Here is a 20,761-nt window from a genome sequence, read left to right on the forward strand (position 1 = left end):
TTAGAACACATGATAAATACAGGGGTTTGTCTCCAGGAGGCACCAGGGTGCAGAAATGGTCTATTTGTCCATAAATCAGGAACTACTCTTGCAGACATCATGGAAGATGTTTTAAACAACTGTGTCCCAAACTTCCTCTTGTTGTCAGGCAGATTTTGTTGAGTTTCTAAGTGATCACATGTAAACACATTCACCCACTTGACATTTGTTAGTGTGTTTCCACCCTTGCTCCTTCATGCTTTTAATTCCTTTGTTGGGTATCCTCCAAATATTTTAATGACATTCTGATAACTTTGAAGGGTCCTTGTCCAGCAAAACCATTTGTGCCAGGGGTAGGGAGACCATCAGCAGCTACAGCCTTGCATTGTTTAGAAGCTGCTCTTCTCAGCTCAGGATCTAAGTACTACAAAAGCACTTTAAGTGGGCCATTAAGCTTTTCCTTCTGTAAAAAGAAAGTGGGATTTAAGCCTGGAATTCTGCTGAAATATGTTTTAACTGAATTTCCATGAGCTTTACTGTAAATCATTTAAATAATATCACTGTGAATAAACACACTGACACTTGATTTACTTTGACCTGTTTTTTGATTCTTCACTAGTAAAACAGATATTGTACATCTTTCACCTATTTTATTCATTACTTTGGTGATCATAAACAGCAGCTTAGGAGCTGACATAAAGCACTTGTATTACACACCAAATGGAAAGGCAGGATTGCTTGTCTTCAAAGTTTTGGACTTTGAAACATAGAAAATTGGCCAAAATATTACTCTCTGCAGGGTGTGAACTAAAGAACAAATTCTGAATCTCACATTTATATCATTAATATATGTGTTAATTTACCTCAAGCTTGTCAAGACATATTTTGCTCTAGGTGACTTGTGCAGCTGTCCTGCCTCATAGATTCCACAGCACAACAAAGGATTAATTTTGGACCAGCTGATGGGTGAAGACCAGCAAATACAGTTGAAAAAAATTGTTCTAGGAAGTGAGCACAAGGTTCTGGTATCCTGTTTAATTTTTAAGTACAATTTAACGAGATCTTACTTTCAGGTGTTTTGTCTGACCTATAAAGAGAATTTTCCTGTGCCCAAAAGCCAACATCAAATCCAAGGAGAAGTCAAGAGTGGAAAAGCTGAAATTGTCTCAGTCTTACAGGTGGACACCTGAAGACTGGTACAAGAAAATAAGTTGCTTTTTGTTGCAAGGCAAATGAAAAATCAAGAATCATGAACATCTCATGTGTTAGCACAACTGATTTTGTTTATTTTTAAACCACCCCAAAATCCAGTCATGCTGTATGTACATAGACAATACACAGGATAGCACACCAAATCTAGACAAGAAAGATCAAATGTATTCTGTTTTATTTTGCTGGTGATTTTCATTTTTATTTTTCTCATTGTACACCTGCTCAACTTGATGAAGTAATCCAACCTGTATGGATTCTCATGCCAAGCCTCTTTCAATTCCCATGTTCACACTGTCTCTCTGAGAGGAAACATCATGTTACCTCTGGGGTGTTTGTCTGAATAATAAAGTGTGCAACTTTTTATGTAGTTTCCTCTGGGCCTCATCTCTTATGTAAAACTGTTTAGTGCAGAACAAGTATATCAGCATGTATCTGCTTTTACTATATTCTATAGTTAGTAAGTAAGACCATCTAATGCTTTGAGTTACTCAGGAAATTATAAGTAGCACACACACAAAAATGAAAACAGAAAATAGTCTTCCACATCACTTAGAGTGTCAATTTTCTTTACATTTCCAGTGTCATTTATTTTGCTAAGCACTGCTGCAACTCTTTCCACTTGTCTTATGCCCTTATTTTCTTACAAAACAGTATACTAGGCTTTCTGTATAAAACATATATATAAACATTTATATATATATATATATATAAAAACAAAGCAACAACCCCCAAAATGGATTTACACACAGGTATGCATGTGTCCCTCATTAGAAAATATTCTGTGTGTGTATCTATTCATTGTCCCTGAATGTCACAGCACTGGCTACTAGAATGGGGTCAGGAAGAAAGAGGCCTTTTTTATTTTTCCTGGTTTATTTTAAAACATACAATTAAATTACATAAGATGAACAGAAACTGAGCAACCACAGGAACAATCAGATCCTGTTTACATATTGGCACCATGTTGTTCTTGTTGCTGTTGCTTTTACTACTCTTCAATTTGACTTCTAGTTGCTACTTCCCAGGAATTAACAGATTGATACATTTTCTCATGTATTCTCTCCCCTCACAATGAGCTGGAAGAAGATTCAGGGAGAATGGAACACTAGAAAATCTAAGTGGTTTCTGGCACTTTGGAGATTCTTGTCCCACTAAACCTTTCTGGCTCCCTTTTTCAAAGATTATAAATAATTTGGAAAATTATGGTTAATTCTATGTAACAAGTACTTTTTTTGTGGCCTTTGCTTCCAAAAGATGCTTTTGGGTAACAATTTGAGGTGAATGGTTTCCACATGCACTGTTGGCATTAGATACCACCCTTGCATATGTTAATATAAAGAGTTTTTCTGGCATAAGTGCCCCATTATTGGTGCAGATGATGCTCTGTCCTCAGTATCTATTCTTTCAGCAAACAGACTGCTCATCTGAACCACTTATCATTATTGAGTGACATCCTGGGAGAACCAGCAACTTTAAAAACATCAGAAGAATTTGGTGGTGGCAAGGGAGGAGTTCAATTCCAGCCCAGTTCTTTTAGCTCAAGCAAGAGGGGCTAATAACGTCTTGGCCTGAAAACTTGATAATTTAAAAAAAACACCCAGGTATAAAAATGCTATTAAGATTGGGGGCAAAAAACATGGAAAACCCTATTGAATGAAAAACAAAGTACTGCTTGCTGGTTTACAAAGAGTCTATAACACTGATAAAATCTTCGGAAACCAATGTGCTTTTTTTTTTGCTTTTTTTTTTGCCTTTTTTTTCCCCCCCTTTTCCTTCTCTTTCTTTATTTTGGCTTCATTTCAACCCGGGAGTTCATATCATCTCCTTCCAGATCATACTCTTCTACTTGGCCACTGGTCCACACCTTCATGCGGTCAGTCAGGTCGCTGCTCCTGGGAGCCAGGATGAAGTCGTAAATCAGGGCAGCACTTGCTCCTCCAATGATTGGGCCAACCCAGAAGATCTGAAACACAGTTCCAAGCCCAGTGAATACATCAGGGACTACTGCATTTAAAGCTGTTCCAAAAATCTCCTCTGAGGATTTTCACCATGAACTTTGAAGTGGAAACACTAAAATTACAACCTGAATATTTACTCGACCATGTGACAAGAAACTAGGAATTTCTCACCATGAATTGGTCATAGACCCAGACATTAATAACCAGGACTATGCTGTCAAGTTCTGATATTTAAAATGAGGCAAACTAATAATAACATATCTCTGTTACTTCAGATAAATTTGTCAGGGGGGCACAATTTCTAAAAGCAACTAAGACATTAGATTGTATTCCCCCACTAACATTCAGTGATGGGTGAATTAGAAAACAATACTTAGTGAGGACCTAATTAGGGGCTTATTTGCTACTAGCTGCTATTCAGCTAATGATGTTGCTGTAATTGTATTGGTCTGATCACTTCTGATAAGCAAAGTCTGGAGGGAGAGATAATATTTTAGTAGTTATGACAATTTTATTAGAAATAACACATTTTTAAGGGATTTCCAATGGCCAAAGAATTCTTGAGTCTGAAAACGTTTTATGTTATTCAGCAATTCAGTGGTTTAAGATTCATCATCATCTCCTACTTTCTGTACAAAGAAAACTAGTTTTTTTGTGTGAAATTCTGGCCATACTAGCAACTAGCTTAGTTATATTACTTTACTATTCCAATAGAAATGTTTTAAGTGAGACATAATGGCAAAAATTCCCCCAAGTCCTCCTTTTGTGCTTTACTATTTAGATTAAAATGGCATTCATATCCAAAATTTTCACAATCCACTGTATTACCACTAAATTTCCATGAATTCCTTTGCAAGTGGCTGCCAAAATCATGAGTAGGAGAGTTGGAACAAGCTGCACATTAAATATTCAAGAACACATGTTCATTTAGGGCTTTTATATTAGCCTTCTTTATTGAGCTTCAGTGAAATAAATACATATTCATGAAGTTCCTCATTTTAACCACATTTAACCACAGGGAATAATCTAAAATTTATAGTGTTTCCATAGCACTTCTCCATGAAAGCATATAAGCAGACACTTAACTTTAAGAAGATTAATATTTTATTAGTTTCCAAATATTGGATGAGCCATTTCAGCCTGTAAACTTGCTTAAGGACCTTCTTAAATTAGGTCTTAAGCAGTAACACTTCACAAGCTCAGTTTAAATAATGATTATCCAATACAGGATTCTGTGCAATGGGGCTTTAAAATTGAAAATATTTGAAATAAATAAACACAACAGCATGTAACTAAAGAAAATCTGCTGTATTACTTTGAACATAAACACTCAACACAAGGACAGTGATCTCCTGAGGCTGGTCAGGATGAAAAGGAGATTGTTTTTGTTAACTGAGATAGAAATGGCAACTCACTGAGTTGGTGCTAATGAGATGGGGAAAAAAATAGGATTTAATTTATTAATTTTTTTTTACAGTCAGGGTGGTGAGACAATGGAACAGGTTGTGGATGTCCCCTCCCTGGAAGGGTTCAATGCCAGGTTGGTTGGGGCTTGGAGCAACCTGGTCTAGTGTAAGTTGTCCACCCATGGCAGGGGGTTTGGAACTTTAAGGGCCCTTCCAACTCAAACTGTTCCACGATTCGAAGATTCCATGATATGTGTTCAAATATTTCTGACCTTGTAGATTATGTATATGCAGAGTCTCTTGTAAGGCAAACAAGTTTATTCGACTTACCCAGTGGTTTTCAAAGTTGTTGGCAATCAGTGCAGAGCCAAAAGATCTGGCTGGGTTAATTCCACAACCGGTGTAATCGATCTAGGAGGTGAAAAGAGAACCTGTGGTGAGGCATTGATGGACACGTGGCATTGTCATTGGCATTACACAGGAGGGCAAGTGGCAGCCAACAGCATAGTTCAGATGTTCACAACAGCTTCATTCATCCCACCTGCTCTCCCTCAGAAAAAGGGAGAAAGATTGTTTGCCTTGTGCCTGTCCTGTCCCTCCAGGGATCCAGGTCCTACTGCAGTGAGTCCTCCCAGGTATGAAACCTCATCACTTACTGCCACATCCACATGGCCCAAGAAAGAAGGGTCATGCATGTTGCAGAAACAAGGTTAGACTCTAAAGAGGAAGGAGAACTATCATCTCCCCATCATCTTCCTGATTTCAGTGGCCCATCCTATTGGTGGGACATTGCAGATATCAATTGTGAGAGGTTAAAACTCACAGCAAGAAGATGTCCCAAGGCAACGGAGAGACCAATGGCCAGAGGTGCTGATCCTGAGACATCATTCCTCCTCCGGTCTGTGGTGGCAAGGACACACAACACCAGCTGGAATGTTGCAATGATTTCGATGCCCAGTCCTTGGCCTGCATTGATCCCCTCTGAAAGCTGCATGGAGACAGGAAGGAAAATGTCACTTGATACTCCTACATAACCTCAACCAGTATGACCAAGGTTTTCAGGACCTGGTTTCTCAACAGGAAAAGACAGATCTGCACAGTCATTTCCTTCCTCAGGTTGCTTTTGCTTAACATAAAAAAATTATTAAGAACCCTGTACTGTGATTCCATTGCCTGATAATTTGCCTCTAATGCCACTTGAAATACCCTGAGACATCCAGGGTTCTCACGTGGGATGGTGACAAACCCTCCAGAAGACCAAAGGTATCTGAAATGGCTGTAGATGTCCATGTTTAGACAATGTATCTCTAACTTGAATAGGTAATGAACACAACCAATGGAGATGAGGTCCATTCAGCTGATGAAAGGTGATCATTTGGGAGTCAACTGAATAGCTCTTTTATTTTTATTAGTCTTTTTTTTTTTATTAGTATTTTATTTTGCATTCATCAGATCTCATTTGGCTACAACAAGAGCTTAGACGCTTAAGTCACATGTAGATTAATTTTAGGTGTCTTTGTCTGAAACTGAATCTCACTCAACTCCTTTGGGAGCCATAAAAAGCAGTCAAATCCAGGAACCCTAAGGGGCTGATGGAGGAAGTATTTCAGTTTCCTACTGAGAAAGCAGATTCTCTAGAAAAATTCACACTGGCAGATGTAGACATTTCAACTGTATTAATTAAATCAGTACAGTTTCTTATTAAAGTAAATGCTGTAGAACATGTTGAAACCACAGTAATTCACATAAATGAACATTATACAGTAAAAATGCTGTCATATTTCAAAAGTACTGTTAAAACCTTGTCCTTAACAAGAAACCATGGAGCTAAACAATTCAATCTTAAAACAAGTTTTGAATTCTGCTTCTAATTGCTATAGTCAGTGGTAACTTACTCAAGGCAAGAAAAGCCTGTATTTGAGCTGAGTGACTTGGTGTTGAGCAGAAATAACATAACATGGAGAGGATGAAACACGAGCTTGGCCACAGGCCAGAGAAACAGAGAATGTGAGTGACCCAGAGTAGGAAGCAAACCCTGCAAAACGTCTGCTCAAGAATAATGCTATCAGGAGGTTATCCCATCTGTCATGGCCTCTGCATTAAAAATCACTAGGTCATACATGACAAAACATAATTAAATGTTATTGTGACCTGTCCAGAACAATGAAACTACAGGAAATCATACTTTAAATTTGTTTTTGTGGGTTTACATCTTAATTTCACTCCAACTAACATTTTAATAACCTTGAAACTTTAAGATGTTTAGCTGAACTCTTTCACTTTCCAACTCTGGTGTTCACTTCTCTTTAAAAAAGCATCATGATGCCAGATTCCTAAACACTGAAAAAAAATTATGTGTGTCTTCAGCCAGCATAAATCTCATTAGCTACATTGAACAATATTGATTTCTAAGACCAGCCAATCTGAAGCATTAATAACATATTTTCGTACCTTGCTTTTTAATAAGCAGGACTGATATCCTTTGAATTAGAAGCAAATTACCCACAGATAGAAAGGAATTCAGGTTGAAATGGTGAGCATTTTGATTCCTTCAGCATCCGTGAAACAGAAACTAAAATCAGTTAATGAAACTTTCTGTAGAAATGGGACTTACACGTGAGAGATAAAAGTATGACCTAAATATATACACATGGGCCAGCAGTGAAAATGACATGATCCAGAAATCCTTGCTCAATGCCTGGTAAATCAATTAATTAGTAGTCTATTAATTTTCTAATGTGTTTTGGGGGTTTGTTGTGTTGTGTTTGTTTGTTTGTTTTTTTTCTGCAGAGACAGTGGGATTTATGGCTCTCAACAAATTGGCCTTCAAACGCAGCCCATTGGCATCAAAAGTAATAGTATCACTTCAAGGATCTGGATTGTAGACACTCTGGAAAATCCTATCTCACATTTGGAAGGGAAAATGGTCAAAATTAAAAGGCATGTGAATTGGCAAATGAGTGAGTGACACATAGATGCCCAAAAGTGGATAAGAAAGTAAATTCTCTTCTGTCATAAAGCAACTGTTAAACCCCAGACAATGTAGATCTGAGGTCTGATGCACTGATGTTATCACTTGAAGAAGCCTTGGCATTTCAAAAGATTAAACACTCACCTACCATTAATCTCTCCCTTCATTTGAAGGGCTTCTATAAAAGAAAAAAGACAATAAGAACAAAATTATGCTTTTAAAACCTGTGATAATCCTTATCTTTGAGAGGCGGAAATCATATTCTTCCTTTCCCTCCAGGAAAACACAACCTACAGCTGACGTGACTTGAGGTCATTCTCCCTGCTAATCAGCACTTACTGATGGGCTGTGTGGAATCAAAGAAAACCTGGAAATATCATAGGAAACCTTTTGCTTTCCTCTAGCATGTAATTTCATGGGGCCTGCCAGGGCCATAAGATTCCACTGTGAGAGCAAGGACTCTGGGACTTGTTCCAAAACAAGACAAACAAAGGCAAACCTTTCATGTTCTGTTTTGCTGTGGTTTGTGGATCTGCAGTATATGTGTATTGTCACAGATGTTTGTTATTTGCCTACTTGTCAGAGCTATAGGGTCACTGCAGCAGCAGCCTGGATCATCCAGGGTACAGCAACACATAACCCAACACAGGGTACAGCATGAGTTCCCACCACCCTAATTATATCCCAGCCAAAGCATAACAGGGTAGAGGAAGGTGCATTTCTTAGTATCAAGTTAAAATGTACATAGAGATTTGTGTGTTTGCATTTATATTTATACAATTCTTGGTCACAGTGGATTTGTAAGCTTTAACCAGCTCAGAATCAATACAAAATGTTTTGGATTAATTTTTTTTTAAGCTCTTGACAGAACCAAATAGGCATAACCAGCATGAGCTGGTTACCCTTTCATTGCATTTTCTGTATGTTATTAAGGGTTTTTTAAGGTTTTTAGGATACCTGGCTGCAGAAACTTCACTTTAGACTTAAGTCTAAAGCTTAATATGAATCTTGTAGGAAGTCCTATACATTAGGGATCTGACTGCTTGATGCTGTCAATAAAACAAAGGCAAAAATCAACCACTGGTTTTGACACCTGGCATTCTTCTACTGCCAATATCCAGAATATAAAGTGATACATTTCTGATTCTTAAATAGACAGAATAAGGCCTTGAAATATCTTGAAATGTCTTCCCTACATTGGTAGGCTGCAGACATAGCAAGGAATGTAGGCAGCATATGTAGGCTGACACTGCATTTGCTCTTGATGTATCTCCTGGGAATTCTCTTTAGGTGATGCTCATTAAAGCAACAGAAGAAATGTCAGAAGGCAGGGAAGAGCACAGTGACTCCCTGAGCTTTTTGTGCTTCAGACTTGAGAGGCTTGAAGAGTGGATTCAGTCCTTTCAGGAGCCAAATATACTCTGAGTGATTAAGATGACACACACAAGCCTGCATTCATCTCCAGCACAGTTTCCTACACCATAGGAGTCAATCCAGACATCTCCTTTTTTGTTCACATTAATTGTTGCGTTAAACTTAATTTCTACGTCACAGACAGAAGCACCAGAAACACACCCAAGAAATGGGTTACATCATTGGCAAGATCTGAGAATTATATGTAGACACCTAGATCTGATCAACTGAATCAGTCTTGGCTGCTTTAGCTTGCACTGGGTAATTCTCCCTTGGCTGTAATAGCACCCAGATGACAAGCAGAAGCCTACATGGAGACACCACAAGTGGGATGTATCCTCCTGTGAGCTGAATTGCACCACTAATATTTTCCCCTGAGTTCACTGTAAATCTGAACAAGTTTGAGGAAGAAAAATCCACTGAAATTCAGTAAATGTATAAAAATCCCATCTCATTCAGCAAGCTCCTGAGCTGCAACAGTTTGGAACATAAGGAAGCATTTTGGACATGTTGAAGCAGTAGCTGAAGCTACTTCTGACCCTGAGTAACCTGGTTTGAATTCAGTGTTCACTGCTTTGAGCAAGAGCTTGGACTAGAGACCTCCTGAGGTCCCTTCCAAGCTGAACTATCATATATAAAACTTTGATTCTTTTGAAAGGTGCTTCCTGTGCAAAGGTCTGGGGCAGAATTGCCTCCATGATGCCCTGTCTCAGCTGAGTGAATGTGTAGAAATAGCTGGTGGCACATGCAGGTGGTGGAGCCATAGCTGGTGGGTCTGTCACTGTGAAGACTTTGCATAGATCTAATCCATATTGGCAAGTGACTCAACAGACATGTATGTAATGAAATGAGGACCATTAAACTGAGGGTAAAACCAATGGAAAATCATTACCTTGTCATGACTGCAAGAGTAACTAGTTGGGATGATCTTCTGCTTTCGGATCCTAGGGATATGGTAGCAGTGGTATTGCTTCCATTCTCCACAACATCAGCCAGGAGATGGGAGCTACAGAAGTGCCCTTCACTGCCATGTTAGGCTGACAGACCTTCACAGCTTCAAGCAATAATTTGGGCAAATTAATGGAATGTTTTCTTTCCTTTTGTTGGTTATGTTTTGTTTGGTTTGGGCTTTTATTTTTATTTTATTTTTTTTCATTTTCATTTATTTTTTAGAGCAGGATATTTATTGGTTGTCTGCCTTCAGAAGAGGAATGGAGACAGGAAATTAAACTGGCCCAAGGTAAACCCAACTGTGTACTTCTCTAGCAGCTTCATATTTTTCTCATTAGGAGGCAAAGCACATCAAGTTCAAACCTGTTTCCCGTTATATGGATAAGGCAGCTTGTTATGCAAGGTGGTTTCATCACGTGGTGCTATGTCATCCAACAAAGCCTTAGCCATGGATTCTGTCTTCTAGGCTCTTGCTTACTTTCATATAACAGGGATTAGTTTCTCATTGTTCCTGAAAAATGATAGGCCTCTGGAAATGCAGAAGTCTATTTTTCAATAGGGGAATGTCAACTTTCTCTATTCTTATGAAACACTTCCCTGCAAGCCATGCTGGATGGTGGCTTAGAGAGGGAAAAGTTAAGCCACAGCAATTTGATGACACACAGAACATCACTCATGCTTCTCTTTGCATTCCCCAGCCACCCCCTGGGTAAGGCAGCTTTTGCAGAGCCCCAGCAATAGAATGACTGGCACATATCAAGAAGCACATTGTGGGCTGACTATAAACATGCTACCTTTTGTTAAAGTGATTTTAATATTCATGCTGGGAGAAGTCCTGTATTCTCCTGTCCACATGAAATCTAGCATTTTAAACATCTGTGCTGCAATAAATATCTTTGTATCTTTATTCATGTGTTGAATTCAGATGAACAGCTAACAACTTGCACCAGGCCTGCTGTTTGCAGCATTCCAGATTATTAGCTTATTTCTGCCATGGCAGACTTTTTTCTTACAGCAAATTTTATTCAAGCAAATTCTCACTGTCTTCCTGTATCTACTTCCTGTAGCTTAAACTTTCCCTCTTTTGATTTGTCTTATTTTTCTTAAGAAAACTGTTCACTTTACTTTAAATATTTCATGTTCTTGTCTTCATCCCCTGGCTGGAAATATTAATTATGCTGCTTTATACCAACTAACCATCATGTAAGTGTTTAGCTTGGCAAAGTTATTTAATGCAGTATTCTTCAAAAGTAATCTCAAAAATTAATGTTTTACTTCCCTCAAAACCATCTTTCACTGTCTGTCCTGTCATTTTGTCTGACTCCTCTTTCTTTTAGCTCCAGCTTTGTCATGAAAATAACTTGGAAACTTTCATCTTGATAACACACCTTTCTTCTGCTGGAAGTGTGTCCCAGATCTCCATAGCTATAAATCTTTGATTGACTCACAGTCAAAATGTATTCAGAGACTTTATCTCCAGCTATTTAACTACAGTTATTCTCTTCTTTCCCTGCTATTTAACAGTATCAGTCTGAAATGGGTATTTCTATACCCATTATTTGAGAGCTAGGGATTCAGAGAGTGCTAAAGTCTCCTTTCTTTAGTAAGTAGAGACAGGCAAAGATCTAAAGAGTTTCAGCTGAATTTATATGACAGGAGCACTCAGAAGAAGCTGCTTATGAGGTAAAGAATTAGCTTTGGATCATATCCTAGATAAACAATAGAAGCATTCAGCAGAACCTAGGGACAAAACATATTGTCCTCTGCTAGATTATCCTTCCTATAAATACAGCTTTAAGAGCTCTAAAGGGAACTCATTCAATTCCCAAAGCAGAAATCATATTTTCCATTCTTTGGGCAGCAGACACCCTCCAGGAACACAACTAACCTCCCTCCTCCCACCCTATCTTCAGGCTGACAAGAAACTAGCCAGGGCTTTGTGCTGCAGCAGCCTGGTGTGTCAGAGGGAGGAAAGAGATGGTTTCATTTATATTAAACCAAAACACATAAAGTTTGCATGTGAAGCCATTGACAGTCAGTAAAAATCAGGTCCTCTATAGGACTCCCATTCAGCACAAATATGAGAGATAGGCCATTTATCTTATTTACATTTTTATATTTTGCTGTCCCTCTGGGAAGGTTGCTTTGGGGAAACATTATTAGTTTTTTCAATCTTGCTGCTGAGAAAGAAACAACTTCTATTCAGAGGATGAGCAGTGGTAAGTTTTGTTTGGGTTCTTTTTTTTTTTTTTCTTTAACCAGCAAACCCCAAGTAAATAGTTCATTTTCAGCAACACTTTTGAAGTACTCATTTATACCACAGAGATATTTATGATCTCCTGTATTGTCAGCCCAAAAGTAGATGGTCTTTCAGTAGGGAATATTGGACATATCTGAATTTTAAGCCTAATAAAGTCTTCCTTTTTGTATTGTTATTGGAATAACCAGCTGGATTTGCAGAAACCCCAGCATATGGCTGTTGGCAATTGTGCCAAAGTGGTGTTCATTTTACACTTCTAGACAAACACTCCACAAAACCTGGGAAGTTTTCAAACTTTCCAAGTCTGAGGTAGTTCATACAGTCACTCTTGTGCAAAGCCTTGAAGATTTGGCTTTTCCAGAGAGTTAAAAAACAGCTCTGAATATGTGCAAGAATTTTCAGGAATTAGGGAAACAATTCCAGCTTCTTCATTTCTCCACCTTGTTCATCAAGAAAGAAATCTTATGAAGGGCAGGACAAGGGGCTACATTTTAATTTTCCTCCAGCCAAATATAATTAACTTCAGGAGAAACTGTGTATATATAGATGCCACAGCTCTGCTTCAGAAGCATTCAGTGACTTCACTTGGCACAGAATTAGTGTCAAGAACTTGGAAAAGTTTGTTTTTCTATGGTACCTCTCAGTGGTTCCTGGAAAGAGGATGCACAGGGAGCAACCAGGAAAGTACACAGAGGATTTCTTTGCTCTCTTGCAGTCCATAAATGCCAAAAGAGAAACCCCTTGCAGAGATTTCAGGAGACATATTTGCCCTCCTGCTGTTTATAGTTTCCTCCAGGATGCCTGTCAGGCCCCATGTGTTTGATTTACCAGGTCAGTGCTGTGCCTTAGCCTCACATCTCATTGACTTTGGTGGAGCTGTAGCAGTTAAACACCAGCACTAGCTTTGGCTCTGGATGCCAGAGATCAGTCCAGGTTCTACATTAATAAATACCCAGGACCACATACTGCTCCCAGCCAGAAAAACCTGCAGGAGCCATTCACTTGCTCCATGATATTATTCTGGAGATACTGAGGAGCACACCCACAGACCACGATGTCTCATTGTGCCAGTTACAATATCAGCCCACAGTGAAAAGGATCGCTCTGCCTCTGCAGATTTGTAATAAAGAGACAACATTTTAATGACAGTAAAATACAGGAACTGAGAAATGCAGACATGGAACATAAAGATAGTTTGCGACCTATGAAGTTGAACACAAGCAGAGTATTTTGGGCTCATTTCCCTAACTCTGTAATAGTGACTTTTCTAAGCATGAAGACTTCTTTGACATTTTCAATTGTGATATCAGGTAAAGATCTCTCTGTTATTGAATTCTCTCAATTCAGCTACAGAATGGACAAATAAGCAAAAATGTACTACTGTTCTAAAGAAAACAGGCAATTTCCTCTTGAGACAAACAGGAAACTTTTCAAGGGCTATTTTTTCTTCCTTTAGTACTTGTGATGTGGTTTACTATCCTTGCTTTAAAAATGCTTCTCTTAAATGTAGCTATGCACAGACCAGCTAGTGACTTTCTTTTAATATTTTCTGATTTTAAAAGTGTTGTTCTGACTCATTACCAAGGTTCACATTATCTGCTGAAGTACATGAGCCCTGCTGCAGTGACTTCTATGTTGTGTTTACCATTACCAAAAAGAGATTAATAATATTCATTCTCATGTTGTGTTTTGGTTTTTTCTAATGGAAATTTCCATTTATGATTCTTGCCATGTTAGATCTTGATTCACATTTGACACCCACTATTTTTTTTATTATTATTGTTGTTGTTGTTGTTAATTAACTAATTAATTAATTTCTACTTAATTTAAATCTGGAAATGAAATTTGGGTTTACCTCATCTGAAGAATCTTTCCCTCTATCAATCTGCCTCTGCTATGTGAGTGTGTGTGGAAGTGGATACTCACATAGCAGAAAATATCCAAATACATACAACATAACACATAGAATGTTAAGGAAAGGATAACAGTTTTAACTGTGAATTCACCAGTCAGGAAGGGTGTTGGCAAAATGCATTTCCTTGTATTTCATGCTTAGTCCTACTTAGTTTGACAGCTGGTTAAACACAGAAAAAAATGTCGTTCTCCAAAAATCCCAGCATGGCTCAATCTGATTACAATATTAATCAATCTAGAAAATTAATAATGTTTTTAGACCTATTGCAACCCATTCTTTTGCAGCCTCCTGGGCACCCCTTTCATAAATTTCTCTCATTTCTAAATAGAACTAGATAAAGGGTACCCTTAATTTGAGGCTTGCAGAGCATTTTTCAAATAATGCACCGCTCACCCTTGCATCCTCTGTCTGTGGAGCCAGTTCATGGTACAAAACTTGCTTTGAACCACTCTTTTCTAGCACCAAAAGACTGTTCTGAAGGTGGATGATCACTGAGGACCTCACCTTGAGCAAGAAATGGCCCTGCTGCTGCATCCCTGCATGTTCTTCATCAGAAGCTGCAGCTACTGCTGCTTTACAGCGGAAGCACTAAGCAAGCCTTCGTAGAAATGGAAATGAGACATAACTTCTGAGAGATGAGATAAGGATTAGAGCTATAACCCTCCTTTATCCCTAAATACGCCTGAGGATGGGTGATAACCATCAGGTTTATATCTCAGCCCAGATGTTTCTGCTGTCACTACGTGAACACATTCGAAAGAGGCCAAGACTAAGGCCAGTTTTGAGCAGGTGCCTTTCCTGTGTTCCACCTCCCTGGCCTGATGTGATTCAATACAATGCTGGCAGGCCATAAGAGACTGCTGCTGCAGGCCTGAAATTGAGTAATGAGCTATTGTTGTGACACTCTTTGTTAAGAAAAAAAAAACAACACAAAATCAACAACACAAAACTGGACTAATCTTATACACAGGAACCATTTTGCTCAATCTCAAAATGCAGTGATTTCTGGTCCCTGGTAGAAGCTCGAGTGCTGAACCACACAGATGTCCCAGCACAGGCAAGGAGGTGCCACCATTAGATTGAAAGCAGGGAGGGCAGAGGGCAGTGGCAAGGAGAATGAAGCTGACTGTACCAAAATTTGAGAAAGGCACAGTATATAATTTGCACCAAGAAAAGGCATCCAAGGATTTTTAATAAACATAGAGGTCAGGAATTCTGCTCCATGCCTTGTCTATCCAGCAGCACCTCTGGAACTGCAATTTTCCATACTGACTCAGAGGAAAAGCCACATCACTTACCCAACTGTCCACTCACACTCTCAAGCTCTCAGTTTATTTTGGAAGTTCTTCCAACTCAACACAATTTTGTTTAATTTGAGGTTGGAGGAGAGCAGACTCATAGGGTGCGGGCACAAAGAGAGAGGGAAATCACAAGATAAACACTGAGTCATCAGGGCCAACAACCATGCCAATCCCACTCACCATGGGAAGACTCACTCTGAGGGCCAACACTGTTGCACTGGTTTGGATCAAATGTGGGGAGTCTGGTGATTCCTTTCCCTGATCTGTTCTGAGGCAACTTTCTAAGGGATAGGAAGTATCCAATGATGAAGATCAGGATAAAAGCATCAGTATTGACCCACAAACACCATCAAAAGGTGTGGCAGGTCTCAGCTTTATGAAGAAGAACCCCCATTGCACTAGAGGTTTCTGTGCCTTGGAAATTTGTTGGGAGAAAAATCACCAATATCGATGTTCTACAGATAGGATGATGCATCTCCAGATGTTAGTTATCCACAAACCGTATGCCCCAACCTGTGCTCCAGTCTCCTGGAGACAAGAGATTGTCCAGCCTTCAGCTTTCCTAAGTAGCAGAATAAGGCTGGAATCTGGGGGACACATAAAAACAGAGAAAAAAAAGCCATCTCCAGCATAAGGGTTCAAAGCTGCTCTGCTGCTGCTGGACCATAATCCACTTAAGAAGGATAACCTATGGAAAGGGGACTCATCTTGTAGTGTGACTTTGGTGAGGGTGGAAGGTGTCTTGAAACAGCAGATACTCCCCTGGGATGCAGAAGCAAGGACACCAAGGGTTCCTTTCTCCCTGTGTTTGAGAAAGGATTTGGAGTTGGCCACTAGATGTTTATCACCGTAGGGCATTGTGTCCATATCTGCACCAATTCTTCTCCCACAGCTTATCCCACTCTGTGGACACTGCCTTTCTTAAGAAAATGCTCCAAAACTCTGAATCCACTGACCACAGATCTCTTCTGGCTTTTCCAGAATGTTCTTCAGTTACACAAACAACATTTATCAGTCCACTGAATGTTTTTTAAATTCAAGTCCATTTGTTATTCTTAGTTGTTTTTCTTTTCTCTTTATCTACCCAGAGCAACACTACCTTCAGCTCTGTTTTCCTTGCCTACCATTTTTGATCCACTTATAACTATATTTAAAAAAAAAAAAAAACCCTAGATCTTCTTTTATAAACTTCAAGGCAGAGTTTTCAAATAGTTTACAAATTGTAGCCCCGAGACTTAGGAGGCACATTTCCTGGCACTCTGATCAGCATGCCAAAACACAGAGATTGGGAAATTGTAAAGCAGTGTCTGCATTGCCACAGACTTTGATTATTTTCACTATATATATATATATATATATATATATATTTAAAAAACACCAAACCAAACTGAACTAAAGAACTTTTTCCAATTTGTTTTTAAGAGCCTGATAAAAAGTCTCAAGGTAATCATTGCTGAACCACAAATATTGTGTTACCTTACAGTACAGCAGTCTCCTCTCACCCGCCTTTCCTGCTTGAGCTCTTTGTTGGTCATTAACTGCCCATGATGAATAGTTCCTTCCATTATCCAGACTACAGATCTGTCCTCACCAGACAATAGCCAGCTATGCTGGCAGATGAGAGCCCTTTGGATTAGGCATTCTCTATTCTTACAGTTCTACCTAATGGAAACTTGTAACACGGAGTACTCCAGCTTCCAAAAAAAGATACAAGATGATGTCAGGAAAAAATATTGAATTTTTTAGAGCAACAAACACACTGAATAATCCTCTTTCAGCTTTTCCAAGTCTCGAAGGTTTTACTTTGGCACTCACACCACTACTAAAATATATGGGAAATTAAGTGTCTTTAAAAGATTCAGTAATCTAAATACCTCCCTGAATTCTATCCAGAATGTCTTATTTGGAACCAGCCAAAGTAACTATAAATATTTCCATTGACCTCAGTAAAGTTTGGATCAAACTTTTCATATGTGACTGTTTTACTTGTCTCATAGTGTAAACCAGACCTTAATATTGAGCATGTTAAAGGACCATCCTGCTTTTCCATTGTCCCTTCTTCTCTGCAACCTTGCACCTTCTATGGCTGATTTTTGTTGTCTTTTTTTCTTCTCTTCCCATTTTCCCCTTTGCACTATGAGAAAGGCACAAATTGATATAACTTTATTTTGGGTACTTAACAGAGGTTTCCAAGCCTGGAGCTTCATCATGCAAAGGAAGAGCTGGCTGTCTTTGGAGAACAATTCTAAAGATCTAAGGGATTAAGTACTTGTCTTTGTCCCCTTCTCTGTGAACTGATGAGGAACCCTATGGAAAAGGGTTTCCCAGTTGGTCCCTGAGGGTAGGACCTGCAGCTGGGCAGGATAAATCTAAAAGTTCATGCAACCCTACCCTGTATCCAGTGGGGACCCAGGATAGTCACTGACTTCATTAAACTTTTCCCACCACATTTTTCCTGTAAAAAACACCCCTCAAACAGCATGAGAACAGAGGACACACTCACACATCTCCAGGCTCCCTTCCCAACCTGGTCAAACCAAAAGCATTCTCCTTCTTTTTATTCTTTTCCTCAACAATGAATCTATACCTCATTTTTTTACAGGAAGAGCGAAGACAAAGCAGCTCTGTCCCTCCCCTCCTTGTCCTCAGTTAAAAAAAAAACACCACATAAAAGCAATCTCTGTGGTTTCTCCTTATCACCTGTTTGCTGGAGGAGGCAGCCTGCTTTTGGTGTTGGGCTGTGGTTTCAGGACATGCCCCATTGTGATGGGCTCTGTTGTTGTTCCTCCTGGTGTTGGGCTCAGACCCAACTCCCCCCTCAACTCCCAAGACAGTCTCAGCTTGTCAGTGGGAAATGAATGGATTTGCTTTCCTCACTAGTCCTTTCCTGCAAGGGAGAAGAACAGCTGCTGCCTTCCCCATCCCCTGGGAGACCTCTCCTCTGCTCCTCTAGCCAAAACATTTATAACTGAATAATATAAAATTAATTAAATAAATAGAGTCTTATACAATGACAAGCACTGAGACTGAGCATTTCACGGCTTTTAGGAAGCATTTTATCCATTAATTCATGCACAGAAGGCATTGCCAGATTTGTAAAATTGGGCTGATAGAGGTTTACACTCTCTGGTTTTGCTGACAGTGTTTTATGGTCTTGAAAAGAGTGTATTCCATTGTATTCCAGAGGTGTTCCTGAGGGGAAGACAAGGCTTCCCCCCAACATACAATTTTTGGGGTTCATGAAGTTGTCTCCTAGGTTTACTACAATCAGTGACTCCACTGATCTTTCCATGTATGACCATAAGGTCTTCTCCTCTGAGATGTCCTTGTGCAGAGCTCTAACTCATATCTTTGTAGCTTGGAGAGTTACTGACTGTGGAGCATGAAGAGTTTGGGGTGGTAATCTACATCCCCTATAGAAATGGACAGTTCCAAGCCTTTTGGATAGAGGAAGGCATCAGCCATCAGCAATTTGTGACAGGCGAAGACCAAATGTGAGTGCTACTGAAGCCAGACCTCCCGTGCTTAATGGCAGTTGGACCTCTTGAGGAAACCACTTGGGTGGATCCCCTGTCCCATGCGGTCGAGCAATTCCCTCTGCCAGTGGTTTCAGAGGAGAAGATCATGTATCACACACACAGCCAGAGCCTTCTGGAGCTAATAAAATGATTCACTCTTCTTCCCCCAAAATGTTTGGGATTAACCCACCAAAATTACCGAAACCGTGGCACAGTGAAATACTTGTGGGCACCAGGCTTGAGGGAAATAAGCAGCCAACACTCAGAGGGTGGATGATACTCAGGAATCACCTTCTTAGTATCAGATTTTATTATGTTTACAATTCAAATCTTCTTTTTTGACTTATTTTATTAATCTTGTCTTCCCCTTTTGCCTAACCAATTTCTGAATATTGTATTTGCGGCTTTATGTCTCAAAGATCCCTGTGACTGCAAATGGGCACAAGAGTTCAAATCAGCTCAAGTTTTAGGCTGCAGTCAGGAATACCCTGCAAGAAAGGAGCTGTAGAAAAGATGTGGAATACTTGTTCTCAACAGAACCAGGTGAAAGAAGTGACAAGAAGGCAATTTCTATTTATAGTTCTCTGTGCACTGCAGCAGCAGTAGCACTGGCCCTGAAAGGAGAATGATTTCAAGCTTAAAAGTGTATCCTTTTTTCTCCTGTTATGGCACAACAACAGTAAAATAACATTTGGAGCAGGAGGTGTTGTGGTTAGGCAGTTTTTAGGCTGCATGAAGGTCAATTGCTGTGAGCACCTGGCTGAGAGAGAGAAGAAACCTGCACCCCTGTTAAATTCAGCTGCCTCACATCCTTCTCCAGTTTACACCTGAGTGTTCAGGGCTTTTTTTTTGCACAGTGAAAGGAGAAACACTCAGAAAGTGCAGCTGGGATTCTGTGTCAGGCAGGATCTGAGCAGTCTGCCTAATGCAACAGGTCATGCTCACACCTTTGCTGATGGGGTTTCTCCTGCTCCACATCCCTCTCACTCTTCCCATAGATTTTCATTGCAATGCTCATCAGGTTACACAAGCCATTAATTAGGTATTTAAAAAGAAACACATTCACACAAGCAAAACCACTCTTGGTAGATGTAGAATAATCAGTATGTCACCTGAGTCCTCCAGAGCCACAAAAGGGAATCAACCATGCAACTGCCAGTCATTTTAATGTTAAATTGGCATCAAAAGGCACCTTTCTGCTACTTGGGTGTACAAAATTGGACATAAGCAAGTCTGATCTCACCCATAATGTCCTAAAGCTCCAAAATGGAGGTGGGGAGAAAGGACTGTCACTATGACATAGAACCATCCCAGTATCAGTCAGGACAGGACCCCCTGCTACAAGAAGCAACTGACTGCCTGAAGTCAACATCACCACCGTCATCACTACCACCCACACACACACCAGCTCCCACCTTTAGTAGCTCACAGGTGTGTTGCATTTCTACTAAAAAAGAAAACTAAAAGGAGGAATTTAAAGCTTCTACTCACCGCATTGAGCCCCAGAAGGTTGTCTGGGAGAGAGGAGGTGACTCCTGACAGAATAGCCGTGGCCACCACTGCCCCCAGGCACTGGGCAATGATGTACATGAGTGCCTTCAAGATGCTGATCTGGCAGCTCAGCAGGAGGCCCAGGGTGACAGCTGGGTTCAGGTGGGCACCACTGATGTGGCCCACGCTCTGTGCCATGGTAGCGATGGATAACCCAAAAGCCAGAGAAACCTTCACGTTGTCCTGAGACCTTGTGGATGTTTTGTTGCCCACCACTGGGAAGCTAAATCCCAGAGCTGAGCCAATACTGATAAAAATAAAAAGGCTCATGGCAAGGAACTCAGCCACCACTGCCCTCCAGAAAATTTTCTTCTTGAATTCACTAG

At 39.8% G+C, this 20,761-nt stretch overlaps 1 protein-coding gene across 1 annotated transcript in view; it reads right to left on the minus strand.

Annotated features, from left to right (window-relative positions):
• Positions 1-2,746: 2,746 nt before the first annotated feature.
• AQP1 (aquaporin 1 (Colton blood group)) overlaps positions 2,747-20,761 on the minus strand; it is a 26,693-nt gene continuing 8,678 nt past the window's right edge. The window contains exons 2-5 of the mRNA XM_009997336.1: positions 20,376-20,757; positions 5,379-5,543; positions 4,886-4,966; positions 2,747-3,154 (exon numbers count right to left, since the gene is read on the minus strand). Of these exons, the coding sequence (XP_009995638.1) occupies positions 2,975-3,154; positions 4,886-4,966; positions 5,379-5,543; positions 20,376-20,757 (808 nt within the window). The 3' untranslated portion in view covers positions 2,747-2,974. The remainder of the gene's footprint in view (positions 3,155-4,885; positions 4,967-5,378; positions 5,544-20,375; positions 20,758-20,761) is intronic.

This window comes from Chaetura pelagica, unplaced genomic scaffold, assembly GCF_000747805.2.
Source record: "Chaetura pelagica isolate M959 unplaced genomic scaffold, ChaPel_1.0 scaffold184, whole genome shotgun sequence".
Taxonomy (NCBI): domain Eukaryota; kingdom Metazoa; phylum Chordata; class Aves; order Apodiformes; family Apodidae; genus Chaetura; species Chaetura pelagica.